This window comes from Rhea americana, unplaced genomic scaffold (assembly GCF_003343005.1).
Source record: "Rhea americana isolate MKP2758 unplaced genomic scaffold, rheAme1 scaffold_148, whole genome shotgun sequence".
In the NCBI taxonomy this organism is placed as follows: domain Eukaryota; kingdom Metazoa; phylum Chordata; class Aves; order Rheiformes; family Rheidae; genus Rhea; species Rhea americana.
Window position 1 is genome coordinate 338,219 of NW_028185572.1, and position 21,105 is coordinate 359,323.

Consider the following 21,105-nt stretch of genomic DNA (forward strand, 5'->3'; position numbering starts at 1 on the left):
TTGCCCTGGTTTCAATTTACGTCGAGATTGAATCAAAACAAACTGCTGTGCTGTAAATACGAGGGAGCCGGGGGTGGGGGGGGGCCCTCTCTGTAAATCGTAAAACTGAATGCTAAAATTTCACGTGGAGAGCCTTGTCTTCGCATAATGGACACACTGCCATCCATCACGGTGACACTTACAAGTCACAGCTGAAAAAAGTACTTTATTAGTTTTTTTTTTTCAAAAAAAAACGATTTTGATTTATTCTTGTTAGGCTGTCTGTATAATAGACTGAGCAGAATCTCATCCAAGTTCCCTCAGCTCAATAAAGCGACTGCAGATATATTACAGAAATCCCTCACTCTTTCTAAACTTGCAGTCAAATGGTGTCTCAGGGACTGCTCCCAGTCATCTGTGTCTTTTAAACCCAAATCAGACATCAGGGCTCTTAACGACCTTCTTTCCTCTAATCTGTTCTCTCCCGGTATTGTTTAGATCTGGTGGCCCATTTCACTTGTAGCTCTGATCAATAGCCGTGATGACAAAGATATGATGAGCCGCGTGATTCCCTCTGGTCACTGCCGCTTAATGATTTTTCCAAGCTCCGATTTTTGGGTCAGAAAAAAAAAAAAAAGCACTCAGAGGAAATGGATGTTGCCATATTTCTTGCAGTACCAAATTAGTCTTGCAGAGTTGAAATTGCAACAGAAATGTGATTTCCCCCCCCCCCCCATAAACAAAATGAAGAAGTTGGAGAGAACCAGCTCTGTTGGGGATCAATATTTATAATGATCCTTCTTTTTGGAAAACGGAAGGATGGAGAAAAAAACAATCCAGAGCTGCAGATCTCTTTTCCTGGGTGAGTTTCTTGCAAGCAAGGCTGCATGGTCCATCACTTTGCTCCTCTTTGATCAAGCTGAGCAGGCAGGGGATTTTCTGCTGCAGAGTCACAAAGCAGTGGAACTTGTTCAGATGCAAGTTGTTTGAATTTTTCTTTGAATGAAGTATGTTTAGGGCTTGGGTGCAAAATTCCCACCACTCCCCAGCATGGGGAGGTCCTCCTCAAAGCTGTGAGCTTTGCTCCCAAAGTGTTCAGCATCTTCCATTTTATGCAACCCTCTACATTTGAAACAAGCCCAGGACTTCAAAGAAATTTGGACTACTAAAAGGAGCTACTATTTTGATGGGATATCCCTTTTGATGGAGGAAACATCCCTCCTTTGGGGAATCAAACAAACAGTGACATCCATGTATGCTAGGCTGCAGTTACATTTTTCCTTGGCATACAACTGGCCTTCAAAATGAGGTTCAATGGGAAAGCACTTGGGATCCTGTATAAAAAAGCACTTTTCTATGAGGAAAGGGAAAATTCAGGGCTTCAAGACTGAAAAACGTTTGTTTCTAATTCTGCAACCCAAGCAAAGTGGAAGGGCAAAGCTTTTGAGTTTCAGGAACAAAGTAGTTGTCATCAGGCGGGTTTGTCTCCTAATGCTAGACAGCTACTTTAATTTTTTTGCTTAAAGTCTTTGATAAAGAGAGTAACTATATATACATATATATACTTATATATATATATTTTGATGTAATGTCCATATTTCCTGTGCAGAGTGTGGGTCCAGGTAAAGACTTCCATGGATTCAGTGGACAGCCAGGCTCAGCATACCCGGCCACCTGCTTGCAGAGGCAGAGTAATGTAATCTGAGCTGTCTTTGCCATGTGCAGAGTTGGTTTGCTCCTGGCTATAGGCATGCCACATGCAGCAGGACTGTTAAGACTCTTGAAAAATGGGTGAACTCCTCAAAGTCATTAGCTCATGTAATAACCTGAAGAGTCTGTGTAAGGCTGTAAAGGTGCCATCTCAGTCCGGCAGGGTTCCAATAGGAATATTTCACATTTAATTCCTTTCCTTGGCTGCGTGGAAAGTTAGTCCGTTTGCTCTCGGACTACTCCTATTAGTGCTAAAACAAATGCATGGGGATGGAGATACAAGCACCGCTTCTCTTCTGAGCCACTCAGGCAGAAGCGGTGTAAATGGGATGTGCACTGAGCTATTTCTGGACTACTGCAGGTCAACACTGGATGGTGATGMCTTTCCATCCAGCTTCCCACAGCTCTTTTAGCTCTTTGTGTGCTATTTTAGAYACTCAAAGCCACCATAAGATTGAGGTGCTAGTGGTGGCACTGGAGGGGATCTACTTCAAGTGTAACACAGCAAGGGGGAAGCACAGTGCTGGACACAAAGAGCCTGGGAGAGAAAAAGAAACCCCCTCTGTGTAGGTGGCAACTGCTGGTTTTGGCTAAAGCTGCCCCAAATCCCCACCAGMTCTTCCTCAGGGCAACTGCAGCAGCATCAGCCTGGTCTGCCAAGAGTTTGATACTAGTAAAGCAACCAGTGATGCCATGGCCTTTTTAYACATCCCTGGCAAGCGGCTGCCGTAGGAAACAGTTTTCTTGCCAAAGCCTAGAGCTGGCCTGGGTGAAACATCTCCTCCCAGTTGGCTCCAGCAGAGCCGGATACCCTTTCTAGCCCAGCTGCCTGCTATTCACTCCTGCCAAAGCGAAAAAGGTTGTGCACTGTGAAGTGCAGTTCAAAGAAAAAGCACAGGGTTTCTGCATCCAAGATACAGAGATTTGCCACCCTGGCGGCATGCAGGAGGACCCGCCAGAGAACCAGGACTGTCCCTGTGGGTGGACCTCAACATAGGCCAGTCTTGGGGCTCAGGCACCTACCGGAACACTGGCCATGAAGCTGAATGTACTAGCCTCTTTCATGGGCTTGGCAATTTGAGGAAGAACAGTCTGTTGAGGGAATTTCCATCCCATCACCTTCCTCCTGGCAACGGTGCAGGAACAGACAGGCATGGCAGACTGAGTTGGCAGCCTGTGTCCACGGGGAAACTGTGCTAGCACTGGGACTGCCAACATTCTGCTGCTCCAGGAGCGCGTGCCCAACATACTCCCTTGCGTTATCTTGCAGTCTGAAACCTGCAGTGAAATATCAGACTGTTGGAGGGTGCCAGAGGTGGTGGAAGGAGAAGCTGGTTCTGTGGAGACGGGTGYGCCTTGGAGCTCCAAGCAAGAAAATATTCTTGGTATGAAGCTTTGCATCTCTCTGTAGCACCGTGACACAGTGAGAGCTTTTAGAGTCAGGACACACACATGTGTTCGCGTGATGGACAAGTCTATTTTGGACCAAGGGTGGCCGTCTCCAGCCAGAGCGCCAGTGAGAGGTGGTGTAACACCTCAGCCTGCAGGAATGGCCCCTAATACCACAGGACTGTTTCAGGCAGGGAAGAGGAAGCTAAGCTCATCTCCTTGTTCCCTTGAATTTCAAGGACTCTTGCAAATACCAGAGCACAGAGGTTATGTGAATACAAATTACATTAGCATGCTGAGTAACTTTGTCAGCAGTTTCATATTAAAGCACTTGGTCCCCTCTACAGTGGGCATTTCTATTAAAACTCCTCCTTGTTCACTGCTAACAGTCAACTGGGCCATCCAGCTAATTCAAGCTCATGTAAGAAACAGTGAGAGGATTGATTCCAATATTCCCCTTCTCATCCCACCACGCACAAGCTGTTGCTACTTATTAAAAATTTTAAAGTCCCTGCTGCCAGAGTCCCCAAGAGATGTTTATCTGCCATAGTCATAAATGACTTGCCAGCATGCTACTCAAAACCGCGTTTCCCAGCCAATAAATACAAGTTCCAGAATCAGGAAAAGCAGGGTTTGGCTTGTTCTAATTTTCAGTGGTATGTCACTGGGATACTATAACTACTTTTAAATTCAAATCAGCTTCCTAAAAATTAACTGGTTTTATCAGATACAGCACAGTGGACTGTTAAACACGTAGCCTCGTGTACTGAAACACTACACATTTAATGAAGTTATGCCATTAGCAAATGTACAACATGGGTGCATTAAATCCACCTATAGAACAGCTCTACGTATGAGATAGAGGGTTCATTTTCACTTTTCTCAATAGAGCAGGAGCGCCTTTCTTGGCTTTTGCTAGGTTTTAACTAAAACCAGRATTTGCGCACAAACCAAAAAAAAACCCCAAATATCTACTCTCATAATGAAAAAAGATTGATTTTTTTCTTTTTTTTATTCCAGTTCAGGAAGGAAGAGAATCATCTTGCAAGTTAATATAATCAGCTCCTTTGCCTCTATAATCTACTTCTGCTCAGCAGGAGCCCCCCAAAACACTTCATGTCCCAAGTGAAACGTGAAAACTACTTGTAAGTTCTCTTTTGAGGCACATGATTCGAACGGTCACTTTCAGAGTTGTGGAATCAGTGTCGTCTTCCGTTTCCTTTCATCCTAGGAAGAGCTTTCTGGGATGCTGTGGGCTCCCTGTTCTTCAGGTGGAAGGCTATCCGTCCCTGTCCCAAATCAGAAAGGGTTAGGATGACACGAGTTAGCACAGACACCCATTTTGCACTTCACACCTAAGGACGTACGTTGACGACTCCCCACTTCAAATTCCTCACAAAGGGAAAAAAAGGACAAGAGACAGTAAATTTCACTGTGATCACACTACGGCAAAATATACCTTCTGTTCATTGCAAAAAACGTGTGAAGGCCAAATTAAAGAAAAAAAAAGTATGTTGCATGAATTACAGTGCAACCATATTATTCTTTCACTTTATATTTTCCTCCCCCCACCTTGTTCAGTTTAGAAAAAGGATTGAGTACAACACAGTCAGGTAAGTGGCCACAAAAGAGTAGCTGTCTTTGGCAAGAAGTCACCGTATTGACCCTCTCTGTCACCTTCTGCCCATTTCGCTCTGTCTCATAAAGTGGATGTTGTTGGCGCTGTCTGAGAGTTCTGGGTACTGCTCCACTGAAATCACAAAATAGCCGTCGTAGCCCTGCACTCGGCCTGTGTTTAGCACTTGTTGCTTCTCCCCTTCTGTCCACGAGCGAACACCCTCCTCCCCATCCCGCAGTCTCTGCTGTTCCCTGGCCCAAGCTTGGGCGACAGCGCGCTGCCGGGCCAGCTCCAGGATGCGGGCCTTCTCCTCGTCCAACGTGGTCCCGTAGCGAGTGTTTAGACACAGCGCACCATACTGGAGCTGGATGTCCGTGTAACGTCTAGTCCTTCCATTTAGCACTGTGTTGATCTGGGACACYGTGACGTTCACGCCGTTCTCCAGGGTTCTGCGTCCACCACTGAGGCCCAGGATGGACAGGTCACTTTCCGATGGCCCTTGCTTAATGAAATAATGTGTGTCCACCCCATCGATGGTGAAGTGTAAGTTCTCCAGGTAATGGGCATTGTTCAGGATGGCTGCGATCCTCCGCCCGTCCTCGTTGGCCACGCTGATAATATCGGTGGCCACTCGCCCATCCTTCATGGCGAACTTGACGCCTTTGCCAAAGATAGAGCCTCCAGAAGCAAAGTTCTTATTCTTCTTGACCTGCCGGCACCCAGCAATGCTGGAGCTGTAGATCCGTTCAAAGCGCTCAAGAGTGACAAAGGCCTTCAGCTGCTTCTGCACTTCACACTGAACACCCAAAATTGACTAAGCAGGGAGAGAAAGAAGTGAAAGACATGTTAGGAAGAGAAGCCTGATGACTAAAAGGTATTATAACATGCTGTAGACCAGCAGAACAGCCTGGAAACACCTAATGAGGAGCTCCACATCAATTTTTCCCCATCATCTTTTTAGATTTTTATTCTTCTTAATGGAAGAGGCATATGTTGTCAGGTTGTTCTCCCTAACATTCATTATTTCAGTCAAATGAACTGATTTTACACTTAAACACTGAAGTACGTGGAAGTAAAATGGATTTTTTGCCTTAGTGGTCTGAGAATTTAGTTTGGACTCTCTCACCTGGCTGAGTGGATGTAATTATTTCATGCCTCGGTATTTTTCATCTGCAAATAAGATACCATTCACAGAAAATCTGTTGGTCATATGCTTTATAAAATKTGTTGAGATCCTCTGCAAAAATGTATCTGTCAAACTTCCCTCTGCTTTAATTTCACTTTGTTGCACTTTGTGCCACCCTCAAAAACCCCGAATCAGTGTATGACCTCAAAGTCGTCAGAACCCCTATACATCCCATTTCTGCCTGGCCAAAGCAGGTTGTTCAAGACTCGAGGAAGGCCCTAATRCAACTCGCATTCCCTGCAAACCCACTGCAACACCCAAGTTCCCTGAGCTAATGCCAGCCACACCTGATGTTGAAAGCTGTGGCTTATACTGAAGCAAAACTACAGAGACACACAGCCTGGATCATTTACAGTCAGGTACACTACAAAGTCACTTTYGCTGTTAGTGTATAATGGAGCAAGCACACAGCGAGTCAGCAGCTCATCATTACTGCAAAACGTCTTTGGAAACGCTCTCATCAATTCATGGCAGCACAGTCCTCTTACAGACCCCTGTTCATGAACAATTATTTGCTCAAATTTCACAAAAGCAAGAGGATGCTACAACAAAATTCTCCCGGCACTGCCAAGGGCTCAGTTCAGTAATGTAATGACATCCAGGATTAAAAATAGGCTACAAAGAAAAGTTTGCTGCATTCCAATTATTTCGAGGAAATTTAACATCCATGAAGGATATTGCCTTAAACAGTCCAGAAGCTAAAGGCTCTCATCCTTCCCCAGATGTGAGAAGACAATTCAGGCAATGCAGACATTTCAGCATGGACCTCTCAATTAAGACTTGTAACTGGGCAAGGGGAGGAAATAATAGCTTATTTCCATGGCGGCCATTTCCTGGGAAAGGTCTCAAAGCATAAGAGGAATAAAACAAAGGATTTAGCACTGTAACAYGCTCAGTGATTACGAGCAATTTTACCCTGTAAAGGAGAAAACTATGAGGGAACAGATGTACACAAGTTCAAGGGCAAACTCCGGGCCGCAAACTTTAAAGTACCTAAGTCCTGATTCAGAGATGTATTGAAGAGATGCCTAATTTTTATGAAAATCCAGGTATATCTAAGTGATTTTGTCACAGACTAGAGCACTTCTATCACAGGCTGGAAATACTTTTCAGTACAAAAGCCATCAAGCACTCACTTTTATTCAAAGTGCCAAGAAGGTTGGGGTAACCCACTCCTCTTCCCCTTCCCTTTTTGACTAACGGCACATGGTTAGAGCACTAACTGGTCACCTAAGAAATAGGAGCTCTTTCTGGTGGGGGAATCTCTCAGACAGCTAAAGAGCGACATAATCAACACACTGAGAGGGAGTGGAGCCCTGCTCTCCCACCGACTGAAGAAGTGCTCTAATTATCCAGAAGATGGACAAAATTAATATAGATGTCACCAATGATGGACAGTGAGCAATTAGGTTCCTAGGCTCCCAGAAACACTTACTGTTCTAAATAAGTGTATACTGCATGGCCTTGGCAAGGTACTTAATCTTCAGCGAGGTTTATATGGGAATGTATTCTTCTCAGGTGCATCTYATATTGATTGACTCTAGGAGGTCCTTCCTCAGTACCCAAGCATGCCACGTTGCTCTTCAGAATTGCCACAGTAACTTTTTCAAACAATGGGAAAAGTCTTTTCTCATTGCTCATTCTGAATGACCATTTGGTGATAGCTCCTTCACTCAAGAATGGAAATCAGGTCTTCTGAGCTACATTGCCCTGTCTTATGGCCATTTATATCTCACTATGTTTACCAGCAGTTGAGTGATAAGGTCCCCCTGGAATTAATCACACCATCTAATCATTATCACCTTGGGGAAGGGAGCTCTGGATGTTTAGGCAGCACARGGCATGGGAGAAATATTCCTGTCAGGAATCGCTCCCATTTGCTGTCTATTTTGGCTTCACTACCAATTCTTATTCTTGATGAGCTGCAGCAGTTTTATTGCCTTTTCAGTTCTGGGCAAACTGCTGGGGATTAGGTATTGATCCCCTGTGAGGGCTTCSAAATTAGGTTGTCCTTACAAACCAGTGAGTTTGGCCACCACTCTCTTGTCTCTTCTTCTGATCCTATATGAAAAGTGAGCATGCAATCACCTCTAAGAACCTGCTGATGCTACCAGATAGGCACTATGATACGACACCCTCTGTTGTGCTTTGGACCAGCAGGACAGGTGGTCTGTAAGGATGTGTTTATATTTCTAAATAAAAGAAAGCTGGAGAGGGAGGTCTTCCATTGGATCTCCTGTCATCTACAATGGTTAATTTTTATTTCAGCTCATAGTATGGTTTTGGACTCCTCCAGTTGCTTTCTCCAAGATGTTTGCTAACTCTCCAGATCACTGATACCTAGCCTYAGGACCAGGGACTGGTCCTAGATTTTTCTCATTTAGCAGTAAGGGCATCCTCTAAAATGGYGTGAGGGAATCTTGCGAGGATAACAGTTATACAGTAATGTTTAATTAAGGGCAGACAATATCCTCGGTTTTACCATTAATTCAGGAAGAGGCTGTGATATAGCAGGTATAACAGAGCCTTGCCCCATCTAGCCAACAGCTGTGACAGAATGTACCTTCCTCAAGGTATTTAGCCCAGTGCCTAGGACCTTAGGGYCTTGGAAACTTTTATAGTCAAATTCTCAATAGCAATGAATTCAGATTAGTAATTGCCCACTATAAAAAGGAAATCTGATATTTTAAACTTTTTTTTTCAACTTATGACCCAATGATAAAATATAGGGCCTTTCATTGACATAGTAACTTACTGCCTTCATGGTATTATGTGAGGTCATACAATTTCCACAGCTCCACTGTTCATCTGGCCATCGTTTTGACCATGAGCCAGCAATGTGCCCTTGTGGCCAAGACAAATGGTCTCCTGGGGTGCAGTAGGAGGAGTGTTGCCAGCAGGTGGAGGAGGTGATCCTGCCCCTCTACTCAGCCCTGGGGAGGCCTCATCTCAAGTCCTGCGTCCAGTTCTGGGCTCCCCAGSACAASAGAGACATGGAGCTACTGGAGAGAGTMWAGCATTGGGCTACAAAGATGATGAGAGGGCTGGAGCACCTGTCCTAKGAGGAACRGCTGYGAGAGCTGGGCCTCTTCAGCCTGGGGAAGAGAAGCCTGAGAGTGGATCTTCTCAATGTGTACAAGTACCTGAAGGGAGGGTGTCAAGGGGATGGGGACAAACTCTTTTCAGTTGTCCCATGTGACAGGACAAGAGGCAATGGGCAGAAATTGAAGCACAGGAACTTCTGCATGATCGTGAGGGGGAATTTTTTCCCTGTGAGAGTGATGGAGCCCTGAACCAGGTTCCCCAGAGAGGTTGTGGAGTCTCCTTCTCTGGAGATCTTCAAGGCCCGCCTGGACGCAACCCTGTCTACCATGCTGCAGCTGACCCTACTGAGTGGGGAGGTTGGACTAGATGATCTCCAGAGGTCTCTCCCAACCTTATTGATTCTATGATTCTAGAATTGTTTAGAAACAAAATAAGGAACATCCACCCCTCTGTTAGCAAGACATGGAGGTCAGGGTTCACTTGGATTAAACATGATTCAGCAGCAATGGCACTGTCACTTTCTRTCTAAGTACATCCATATGTGATATCAGTCCAACTGACTTGTTTGTTCTCTCTGCTGCTATTCAGGACATCTCCTCCTCTATATTATGCTTTTCATGTTGCTTGTGCAACAGTAGGACCATTACTGGCATTACTACTAGCAGCTAAAACAGAAATGAAATGACTGACCAAAGCCACCAGGCTAGGGCTACAGCCAGGTCTCTTGATTTCCAGCCCTGCGCCTGTGTCGAGGCACTTCAGGTGGGAGGTGCGTGAGATTGGGGGTTCAGCCTACCTCTTTGGGTAAAGAAACTGAGCAGATACTTATTGATCTCTGGCAGTTCCAGACTTTTATGCACCCACTTCTCATGCATTTTGTAGTCAGTGGAGACTTCAGGACTGATGTAATTAGTCATATGTAGATGTCTAGTGTGACCTGAGACACTCTAAGGTGTCTGCAGCATCTGCACAGGACTGAGAGAAACAGAAGCAGCTCGAGGAGACCTGTGCTCTTCTGGCACAGCACCTAGCAGTCACTTTGCTTATCTGGTCYATATACAGGCAAATGAATCAAGTCCGTATTTAGTACAGTCAATGAAACCTAGAGTATGATTCATTTCAATATAAAGTTGATGTCTACTGGAAAGCCAGCTCTCAAAGTGAGCTCCACTGTCTGTATGGACAAGATATCAACAGACTGCATTGGGAGTACATACATCAACACAYGTGGGGACGCCAATATTTAGCTGTCTTAGTCTTGAGTTCAACCATAACCCTATCAGCTCATCATCTGAATTCTCCTTCAGGCTCCACTGACAGGTTYCCCAGAAAGCAGTGTCTATTGTCATTTTTGGCACTACTGCAGACCTGTTGGGCCACCAGTTCTTGTTCTACATGCTGCAGACATGAGGAARTCTAGGAAATGCCAGACTCTCAAATGGCATTAGCAACCAAGCTCATTGTAAATCTTTACTGACTATAATGGAAGCTTGGAAACCACCTTCACTGGCAAAAACCTCAATTTAGGTATCTTAATGAGAGCAAAATCATATCTTCAGGGTTTTCCATCGAGTACTAGTTACAGACATTTTAGGCTCTACCTATTTGTTGTCACACCAGAAAGTAGGAGCATACATACAGTATACTGTAACACAGAACATCATCACTTAACCATTATAAAAATTAAACACATCTCTCATCTTTACAATGAGTCCTACAATGCAGGTTAACTTTGAAATGACTTTGAGTACTTTGAGTATATTTCTTTGACTAAAGAGTATATCTGGGAACAGTACCTCTTAAAAAGAAAAACAATTCCATCTAAAAGAAAAAAAAAAGTTTTGGCAAACCAGAGTACAGCCGGCTTGCATGCTCTGCTGTGAATATAAAGAAGATGGAGGCAAACAGATTATATGTAGTTCAAAGAGACAGAGTATCCCTGACTTTGAAATTACCATTTCTGTTTCATCTTAGAACTCATTTTAATGAACTGGCAAGGAAGGGAAACAGAAAATTACTATAGAAGGCTGCAGTGGTATGTAGTACTCTCCTAAAATGCTCCTGCTTTTAGCAACTGTAAACCGAGGTACATACAAAACCAGTACAGAGAAGAAAGACGGAACTTCATAGTTATTCTGGTTCAATATTTGTTGTTAGATGTGAGTGACATATATGCTGGGTTTGTTTTTCCTCACAGTCTTTTTTTAATCAGATGTCCTTAGGTGACATTTCACTTTATCTAGTAACAACCCATTGGAGAGAAGAGAATGACCTTCATCATTTGTTCGCTGCTGCACAGAGCTTAAGAGAATAGCACATTACAGAGATCTCTGAATAGCCTCTTGCATTTTGCCTGCGCCTCYCGAGGATTCAAAATACCATAGCCAGATACTGTCATCTGTTGTTTTGAAATACCACCTTCCACTGTGAGACTGAAAGCTTTCATTTCCCGTCAAGGATCAAAGATGTGAAATACATGAATAYGTTTCCAAGTTTCTCTATGTACTCACGCCATTATGCACAGATAGGTGTTTTTCATACTACAAAGCAGAAAGTCAATCCTTCCAAAAAACACTGGCCTAAGTTATGATTTCTCTCCCCYAAATACTATTCTCTAGCTCTTTCCTATTTATCCTCTAGCTCTCTTATAATGAAACCACTTTCCACAACCACTATCCTCTTCTCCCTACTCCAACCTCCTACCCTCAGGCCCTTAGTTCCCAAAGTCTGTCCTAAACCCAAATCATCACCTGAAGGTGAGTCCCTGCTGTGGTATCTCTCTACTGCCCACCAAGCTGGCAGAGGTGCAGTTGGAGCATCCATAAATCACAACAGCYTACCAGCCACCAACCACTCAGTACGGCTGCACAGCACGTTGGTTGGCTGACAGGCAATCTGCCTGTGTAGCAACTTGCCAATCATCAGTCCAAATGAGACAACTGAGGTGAGGGACTGGCCAGTAAGTTGGCCCTGACTGGTCAGAACTGAGCCAAACAGAAGTGCTAACTCTTGGGCTCACAGGCTAGGTCTCGCCTCTACCCAGCTTGTGTGTGCAGCTGCTGGGATATAATAAGGTTGAACTCACCAGATTTCCAGCTCTGGGGAAATGAGAGGATTTGCCTCCTTTTCCTGCTCTTCTATTTTCATTAAGCTTCAAGAGCTTAATGTCTTTGACATTTCAGCTCCCTCCCCACATTGGTTCCCATTAAAACTGGTCAATATGTTTGCAAAATATTACTAGATAGTGTGACAGCCAAAGCCCAGGCCAAAGTCCCTGAGATGTGAGGACCCTACCTGAATGATGAACACTGGCAGAGTCAGTTCCTCAAATGGGGGAGGAATGTCCTTGAGAGAGGCTTTGCCAGAAATCCTACAACACACTTGCTGGCTGAGCATCCCAGASCAGCCCCTGCCTCCAATATGCTGCTCAAATAAGAGACACCAGAAATTCTTCCTGGGGGCCCAGGGGTCATGGGATGAGGGGAAGGTAATTAATGACATGATGGAGTTAACATTAGGAGGGCAGATTCCAAGAAATCCCTCCCTGCAAATAGAATTGTACTGGCTCCAGCAATTACTTGACAGTTCCACAAGATGAACTGGGGGGAAAACAAAGAAGAGAAATTGGATTCAGGTGCAGCAGCTCCATTATATGCCAGAGGTCACCCAGAGTCCCCTGATGGCCAATAACACTGAACTTGTTCAACAAACAATTTAGTGACAGCCTCATGGTCACAGGGAGAGGAAAAAAAAAAGTGCTGCACAACAGAGTATTGGATTTTAAACGTCACTCCAGAGCTACAGGGGACAGTGCAAGGTTTATGACACGTCGGCTGTTTCTGAGCTGGTGGCTGCTCAGAGTCAGAATCCTCTCTCCTATCTTGCATCCCTGCAAGGCAAATACCCAAAGTGTTTTGGAAAGAGATGCTAGGGCCCTCTGGCTATGTACTCTGAAGAGATACAGCACAGCCATTTTATGAGGAATTGCTTTCTTTGCTGTTGCACTCATATTATTCACTCCTCTCAGATAAAAGAACTGACTCGATCTGTTAAGCCATGGCTTTGATCAGTGAAGTCAGTGGAGTAACTCAAATTTACTTTGGTCTATCACAAGGAGGTACCTGGCCCAGTGAAATTAGGGATCAGAAGAGGCAGCGATGAGAAAGCTGTGGTACATCATTCAGTGCATACCCCTGGATTTCAAGATGAACTGTGCATTTTCCAGTGCCTTGCCCAGATTACTTTTAAATAGTAAAAGATCAGGAACTTCCTCTATATGGTTTGGAAGGCCATTCTAAAGCTTTTTCAGCCTTATTAAATGAAAATATTTCCTGAGCTTCTGTTTAACCTTAATTTTGTCATTTGCATATGGGAAATTCAGATGATTGTATTCTCTTCCACTTACTTCATGATAGGAGTAATAGTTTCAGTCTTATTTTTCCTTCATGCAACTATGCCTTCAAGCCAACTGATTGCAGAGGGCTGTATTTAAACCACTCAGGTACAGACATCTAATTTTGCATTCTGGCCACGGAATTGTGGTATCTAAATTCAAGAGAATGGTGAGAGATTTGGACAGCAAAGCTGGGGCTGTTGCACTCCAGTTCATTTTTCACAACTGCGGTTCCAAAATTGGACATCTATATAAAGTCCTGAGTTACCTGTCTCTCTTCTCTCTCTCACTACACCCACTCATTCCATATTACCAGATYCCCAACTCTGCTTCATCTTCTATTTGCACCTAATTTAACACACACCAGCAATGCATTGATGATAACTTCTTGTCACAAATGGTGGAGGAGCCTACGAGAATCTGCTGGATCTTGTCCTTACCAACAGAGAGGGACTGGTTAGAGATGTGAAAGTTGGGGGCAGCCTTGGCTGCAGTGACCACGAGATGGTGGAGTTCAGGATCCTGCAGGAAAGAAGTAAGGCGACAAGCAGGATTGCAACCCTGGACTTCAGGAGAGAGGACTTTGGGCTCTTCAGAGACCTAATTGGAAGAATCCCATGGGTTAAGGCCCTAGAAGGAAGAGGGATCTGGGAGAGCTGGCTTGTGTTCAAACATCACTTCCTCCAAGCTCAAGAGCGGTGCATCCCTATGAGTAAGAAGTGCAGCAAAAGGGGCAGGAGACCTGCATGGTCTCAGGCTCCTGAGAMCAGGAGCTCCTGGCCAAATTCAGGCAGAAGAAGAAAGTACACAGACTGTGGAAGAGGGGACAGGCTACTTGGGAGAATGATAGGAATGCAGTCAGAGTATATAGACATGCGCTGAGGAAGGCTAAGGCCATGTTGGAATTGAGTCTGGCAAGGGATGTTAAGGACAACAGGAAGGGCTTCTTCAGATACATCAGCAGCAAGAGGAGGACTAGAGAAAATGTGGGCCCGCTGCTGAATGGGGCAGGGGCCCTGGTGACAAGGGATACAGAGAAGGCAGAATTACTGAATGTCRCCTTTGCTTCAGTCTTCACTGCTAAGGGCAGCCCCCAGGAAYCCTGCAGCCTGGACATGAGGGAGATAGTCCAGAGAAGGGAAGACTTTCCTTTGATTGAGGAGGAAAGGATTAGAGACCTTCTGGGCAGGCTAGACGTCCACAAATCCATGGACCCGGATGGGATGCACCCACGGGTACTAAGGGAGCTGGCAGATGTTGTCAGGCCACTCTCCATCATCGTTGTAAAGTCATCTGGGGGCTGACCTTGTGGAGAGTAGCTTTGCAGAGAAGGACCTGGGAGTGCTGGTGGATGACAAGTTGACCACGAGCCACCAATGTGCCCTTGTGGCCAAAAAGGCCAATGGTCTCCCAGGGTGCATTGGGAAGACCGTTGCCAGCAGGTTGAGGGAGGTGATCTGCCCCTCTCCTCAGCCCTGGGGAGGCCTCATCTCAAGTCCTGCATCCAGTTCTGGGCTCCCCAGCACAAGAGAGACATGGAGCTACTGGAGAGAGTCCAGCGTAGGGCTACAAAGATGATGAGAGGGCTGGAGCACCTGTCCTATGAGGAACAGCTGTGAGAGCTGGGCCTGTTCAGCCTGGGGAAGAGAAGACTGAGGGGGGATCTTCTCAATGTGTACAAGTACCTGAAGGGAGGGTGTCAGGGGGACGGGGACAAACTCTTTTCAGTGGTCCCGTGTGGCAGGACAAGAGGCAATGGGCAGAAACTGAAGCACAGGAAGTTCTGCCTGACCGTGAGGGGGAATTTCTTCCCTGTGAGAGTGACGGAGCCCTGGACCAGGTTCCCCAGAGAGGTTGTGGAGTCTCCTTCTCTGGAGATCTTCAAGGCCTGCCTGGACGCAACCCTGTCTACCATGCTGTAGGTGACCCTGCTTGAGCAGGAAGGTTGGACTAGATGATCTCCAGAGGTCCCTTCCAACCTTACTGATTTTATGATTCTATGAACTACATCTTGTATATGTAGAGCAGAGGGGTGTGTATGGATAGGTTTAGAGAAAAACAGATCATGTGTTCAGGTGTCAYATGTAAACTAATTAATTTTATGTAAATATATGCCTATGATACGCTAGGTAGACTCAGATTGCAAGGGAAAAGGGAATCCTGCTTTACGGCACTCGAGAGCCACTGCACTATCAGAGCATGACCACACAACTGTAAATTAAAATTAAAAAAGCACTAATTTTGTTTTCTCACAATGCAGAAGAAGAATACGAAAGAATCAACAATGATTAAAATCCACTTTCAACACTATGTAAAGTGACTCATCTGGAAGCAGGAGGCTGCATAAATCCCTCATCTTACCAAGCAGGTCACTGCAGCTTCTTGGTTTATAAAACCTGAAGGGGACATGGAGACTTTCTTCCCTCTTATTGCTTATTCAGGCAGATCCATCCAAAATAGGTGGCTGGAAGGGAGGTCTCCTTGGATTTATTTCCATCTCAGCTGCTTGTATGAGCAAGTGTCAGGCTTCATCACAAGTTGTCACTCAACTTACTTGCCTATTCTATAGGCTTAATAATAATAATGCAATGATGAGAAAATAACAATAGTGACAATAAAAACCTCTCTTGCTGTTCTGTGAGAATTATTATCTGCTCTACATAACAATAATTTAGAGATAACCTTTTGTGCTCTCCCTGTATGGGCCTTCCCTGTTTGCCTTCTCCTGTACAGCTTTGCCTGGAGAGACTGTGTTACACTAAGAGTAGGAAAAATCCTGAGGCTAGTTCTCATTATTTATCTCATAAATTATCTCTGGCATTTCACTGTTTTATCCAAGGAAAAGAAAAGCCAAAACGGAGTCTCTGAGCCCCGAAATRTAACTGAGTTACTAAGGTATAATGATTTTCAAGCATCAGCTGAGCCAGAGTAGCAAAAGGGAAGGTTCTTTTTYGTCCTCCTCCACTATAAAGTGATATGTCTTAATTAAATTTCTCTTGTTGAAGCTGAAGCTGGTACATTTTACCTTGTCTTTGCTGTCAGTTACCAAGGCTGGGCTGACACATGAGTATTTTATTAATCCATAGTGTCTTGTTCATAGGTCTAGGTGATACCTTTTGTGACTGGGGAAATGTGACACTGCATTTTACCTCTAGGTCTAATATGTGTACYGAACTTCAAGTATCTGCTGTAGGACAGTGAGATTTCAGCAAGCTCTTAGATAAAGAGACTACAGAGGCAGCTAGGATTGATTCCACTTGCTACCACAATCATTTTATTAGCAGAAATGCTAARAGAGTATCCTGATCTCCCCAAACAAATCAGTGCTCCCTTACTCTTTTGACGTTCAAATACAAAACAATAGCAGGCAAGAATCTGTATCCTAAAGAGGCTCCAAACTAAAGAGATAAAAACAATTCCAGAACAAACTTCAGGCTAAGAGAGGAAACAGAATCCTGAAAGGTAAATGACTTTTTCAAGGTCATACAACTGATGAGCAGCAGGGCTGGGAGCAGCCCAGGGCTTTCAAATCCTGACCCAGTGTGCTAACCTTTAGCAGTGCTGTCTCCATCTTTCAGCAGAACTATTCCCAAGGAAGAGAAGGGGAAATGATTTGGTTGTAAAAGCTTTTTTTGACAATTTTATCATTGAATTTTGTGCTGGTATGTTTGTCTGCCAAGATGCCTTGTGATGCAGGTCCATTTTTAAAAGCAGGACCCAGTGATTTGGGATTAGACTCAGTCAGGTGAAATGCAAGTTAGCTATCAGCTAAAATTTCTTTCTGGTGAGACTCACTGTAATGCAGAACAGTTTCCTAGGGAAGTGCTGGAACTTACTGTTTAAGCCATTTAAAACCAGACTGGACAAATTCCTAAAACATATTTTTTAGAAAATCACTCTGCATCAAAAATTGTACTTTTTCACATCCAARAATCCTGTATGCAATGGCCTTGAACTTAGCCTGAATTATGTTGTAACATAGCCTCTTGTGGGAGAGAAAAACAGTAACAGACTGTTTCATTGAGCAATTACAAGAAAGTAGCAAAGGAAAAACCACAATGGCCATAAAGAACTTCAGATGCGGCTATTTAGTCTGATTTCATTACTGTAATGGGGAGAGAGAAGCTGCTTTAGGTTGACACGCACTTAAACTCCTAGTGTATCTGGGAGAACAGACTGAGGCTTTTTACAAGAAGATTGCAACCGGATACTTTGCTGATAAGGGTGAGAAATACAGTATGCAGTTGCATGGATCACCTTGCTATTGTCCCATTCTTGAGTTTTCATCTGTGTGTGGATAAGCTCATACGACGGCTCCATTGCATCCATATCTGGCTTGGGGTATCCAGGGATGACATTGTGTAGCTGGAATCCAAAGGTGAGCAGCCAACTGTTGACATCTGGAAGGTAAGAGAAGCATAAATCAGATTATCTGATTGTTCAGGAAGGATTGCCTGTCTGGCCAAAGTGCGGGTGACTACTTTGTGTGAACAGCACCCTTAATGGTCCTCCGAAGAACTGTGTGCCAAAGYTGTGAAAGTTAATGGCTTTCCACCTGCCAGCCACAGTCCGATTCTGCACKTTCCCAGCTCAAAAACAGAAGCTCTGCTAAAAACATTGAATAAATGTTTTGTCCAGATCAAGCCAACTCCCTGACTCCGTGGTTGCCCACGCCAGCAGCCACCGGGCACTGTGCTAAGCTGATGCAGGAGAAGCACAGCAGCAGCAATACACTAACGGAGGCTGAGCCGCTCCAGGTGAATGGGAAGTGCCATCCAGTCCTAGAGCCAGCTTTGAACATGCTTTTGAACAGCTTTTCAGCCACAGTGCTCCTCTTCCTGAGGCCTCTCAAAAGATCTGCAAGCTAAAGTGCAAATTTAGAGCTCTCTGAACCAGAATACCCAGACATCCAAGGTGAACAGCACAGTCCTGGAGAGAGTGTTCATGGAAGAGGCTCTGGACRTATACATTGCTTTTTCCATGGCATTTTCATTCCAAGCCTGAACTTCCCAGAATTTTTAATAAGAATCTGTCATTTGAGTATTACACCAGTGTAAATTCTTAAAGACAAATGTCATCTTTTATAGCAAGATTTAAAATCAGCTTCCATATGATCTAACTAGGTTCTTCAAAGGAGCTACGTACACATTAATACATAAAGCAGGACAGAGACCGTGTATGTATTGCTGAATTCTTCTCCATCCCATAACATGGTGGACTCAGTCATGCTGCTTACATGGAGTTTGTGCTATTCACACCCATGCTTGAGATGTCCCTGGGATGGTGCTAGTTGTCATTGGCCAAAACCATGCCAGGAGTGTGCTACCATTGGCAATGGTGTGCTACCCCATTTATAGAGGGTAGGATGGTTGCTGTTCCAGTGCTTCAGCCTCTGCCATAGTCTTGCTTAGTGTATTACAGGYGTAGCTAAGGGGCAATGCTGGTAGTTGCAATTTCATTATGAATTTCTCCACTTGTATCACAAGGACTGCTGTGTAGTAAGCTCTCATGTGCACTGGAACCACTTTTTAATGTGATCCACCTAAGCAATTTCCAGTAGCAGTGGATAGTGAAAATAACTCTACAGTTAAGAAACTACTTTGCTCCAGTTCCTTTCACAGGAAGAAGTCCATGGATGGCGAGAAAACTGCTGGCTCCAGGTCATAAAAAATTGTCCTATGCAAAAGGGGGAACACTGGCACTAGAGGGGACATGACGGAAAACCCAGCCATTTTGAACACTGCAGATTAGCCACAGGGGACATCCCTGCATTCCCACCAGAGTGGACTACAAAATCTTCCCTGGTCTTTGCATGGCTACAAGGAATAGCAGTTGAATGTAACACTTTGGAGTTTTTGGTGATTTAACCTTGTTCACTTCCACTGAGCTCTGGAGATGGACGCAAGTGCGTCAATCTCCAACCCAGCAATGCCTGTATTGGGCATATAACTAATAATTACAAGAAAAAGGAAAAAGGTGAAGGTAAAGTTTAGTTCATATTAGCTCCAAGGAGTCTTAAGCATTCTGTATGTAACTGGGATTGCGTTAGTGACGCCTCTATTTCAAGCTGGATATACACGGGATTTGTTTTTCATTTTGCTAAACTGAATTAACATTGCCAAAATAGTCTGAAAAAGGGATCAATTTAAAGAACCAAACATGCATCTTTGAATGTATTTTTCTCCATCCCCCATGAGCTTAAACGAATGTTTTGAAGAGATGGYTGGAAAAGAAATCATGGATGCAAATGGCAAATAAGGCATTTCCAGATGACTGGCGAACCAGGAGCCAAACAAACACACTATCTGTTGCTTGTTTTCTTACAGGCCAAAATGTTGAGATTGGGCAGAGGTCCAAAAAGCCCTTGCAACAATCCATGTGGAAGGAGGAGGATTTCTGTAATAAAAACACTTCTGTTCACTCAATGTACAGATTGTTTTTAAAGTGTCTTTGAAACAGAGAGGTTGGAGGGAGGGAAAGAAATTAAAGCCTTGTTTGATTATTTTTTTTGCTTAGCGCTAAGCCAGCCTGCTTCCAAATCCTTCTCATGCGAAATTAAGACCTTTGATGTACATACTGTGGCCCAGGTGGTCAGGAGAACAAAGTAAACCAGTGAAGGTTGGTACTGGTGCAGGAAGCATTTTCTGAGTACTTTACAAATATTAAAGGGTACAGAGCAGGGATGCTGAGCAGCAGAAAAATAGCTAACGTGCCTGGAAAGATTCAATGCAAACTTGTTTTTTGATACTTCTCAGCAAACTGACTTTCAAAACATTTGCAAACAGGAGTTCTTCCTTTTTGGGAAGAGGTGCTGGAATATCTCAAATAAAAAGGAAAAAAAAATATGGGAAGGAAGTTATGGAGTTAAGAAAACAGAGGGAAAAATATTAATTTGCCAAGAGGCAGTGACAACTTTTGTGACAGAAAAGTACATTTCACATCACAAATTTTTTTTTCAGCTACAGTAACCCTGCCAACACATTTCACAGTAAATTCATTTGAGGGCAAAGAAAAAGAGTGCTTAATGCAGACACATGTAATGGAAATGTCAGTTCAATCCATCAGGATTGCTGAAGCTGGCAGCGAAGCTCTGCACCATGAAGTGCACAATTGCTAAAATATTCATGTTTAACAACGGGCCTCGCAAGACGTAAATACCTGCTTCTCCCGCCCTCCCCTCCGCGTGCCTCCGATTTGCACCCACGCGCTCAGAAAGCTCCCGCCTGGAGACCGGCGCGCGCCGTCCGCCCGCGTCCTCGGAGCCGGCATCCGGGAAGGACAGCGGGGTCCCAGGGTGGGCAAGGAGGGCAGCGAGTGGGGACGCGGGGAACGCAAGCGTTTCGGCTATGAACAGCTTTTCCCTCTTCCGAATACGACATTTCCCCGTTGCTACCGCTGGGCGCGTGAGCGACGGGCAGGACCCCCGGCAAAAGCCCGTCTCCCAGAGCCTCGCGCCGTGCCTCGGCTCTCTCTGCCCGCAGAGCAGATGCCCCGTTGGGTCGAGCTCATCCCAGCGCAGCTCAGCMCGGACGAGACTCTCGCCGCGGCTCGGGATGGGTTGCACAAGCTTGCTTTTGGCAGAGGAAAACCGCCAGGGCAGCGGCCTCATATCATAACCCTCCTCTCATAGCACGACCTGTTTCTCCCATGTGTGTGGTCTCCTGTGCTGGGAGAGGAGAAACCTAAAAGGTGTAATTTAGGGTCTGTGTTGTGCAATGATTGAAAATAGAATCTTTAAGACCACGGTAAAAAAAAATGTTCAGTGCATATAAAATATTAAGATTT

The 21,105-nt window shown here is 44.7% G+C and overlaps 1 protein-coding gene across 1 annotated transcript in view; it reads right to left on the reverse strand.

Annotated features, from left to right (window-relative positions):
- Positions 1 to 212: 212 nt before the first annotated feature.
- The window catches only part of TENM4 (teneurin transmembrane protein 4), a 353,790-nt gene continuing 332,897 nt past the window's right edge, over positions 213 to 21,105 (reverse strand). The window contains exons 27-28 of the mRNA XM_085299249.1: positions 17,578 to 17,720; positions 213 to 5,510 (exon numbers count right to left, since the gene is read on the reverse strand). Coding sequence (XP_085155375.1) covers positions 4,752 to 5,510; positions 17,578 to 17,720 — 902 coding nt within the window. The 3' untranslated portion in view covers positions 213 to 4,751. The remainder of the gene's footprint in view (positions 5,511 to 17,577; positions 17,721 to 21,105) is intronic.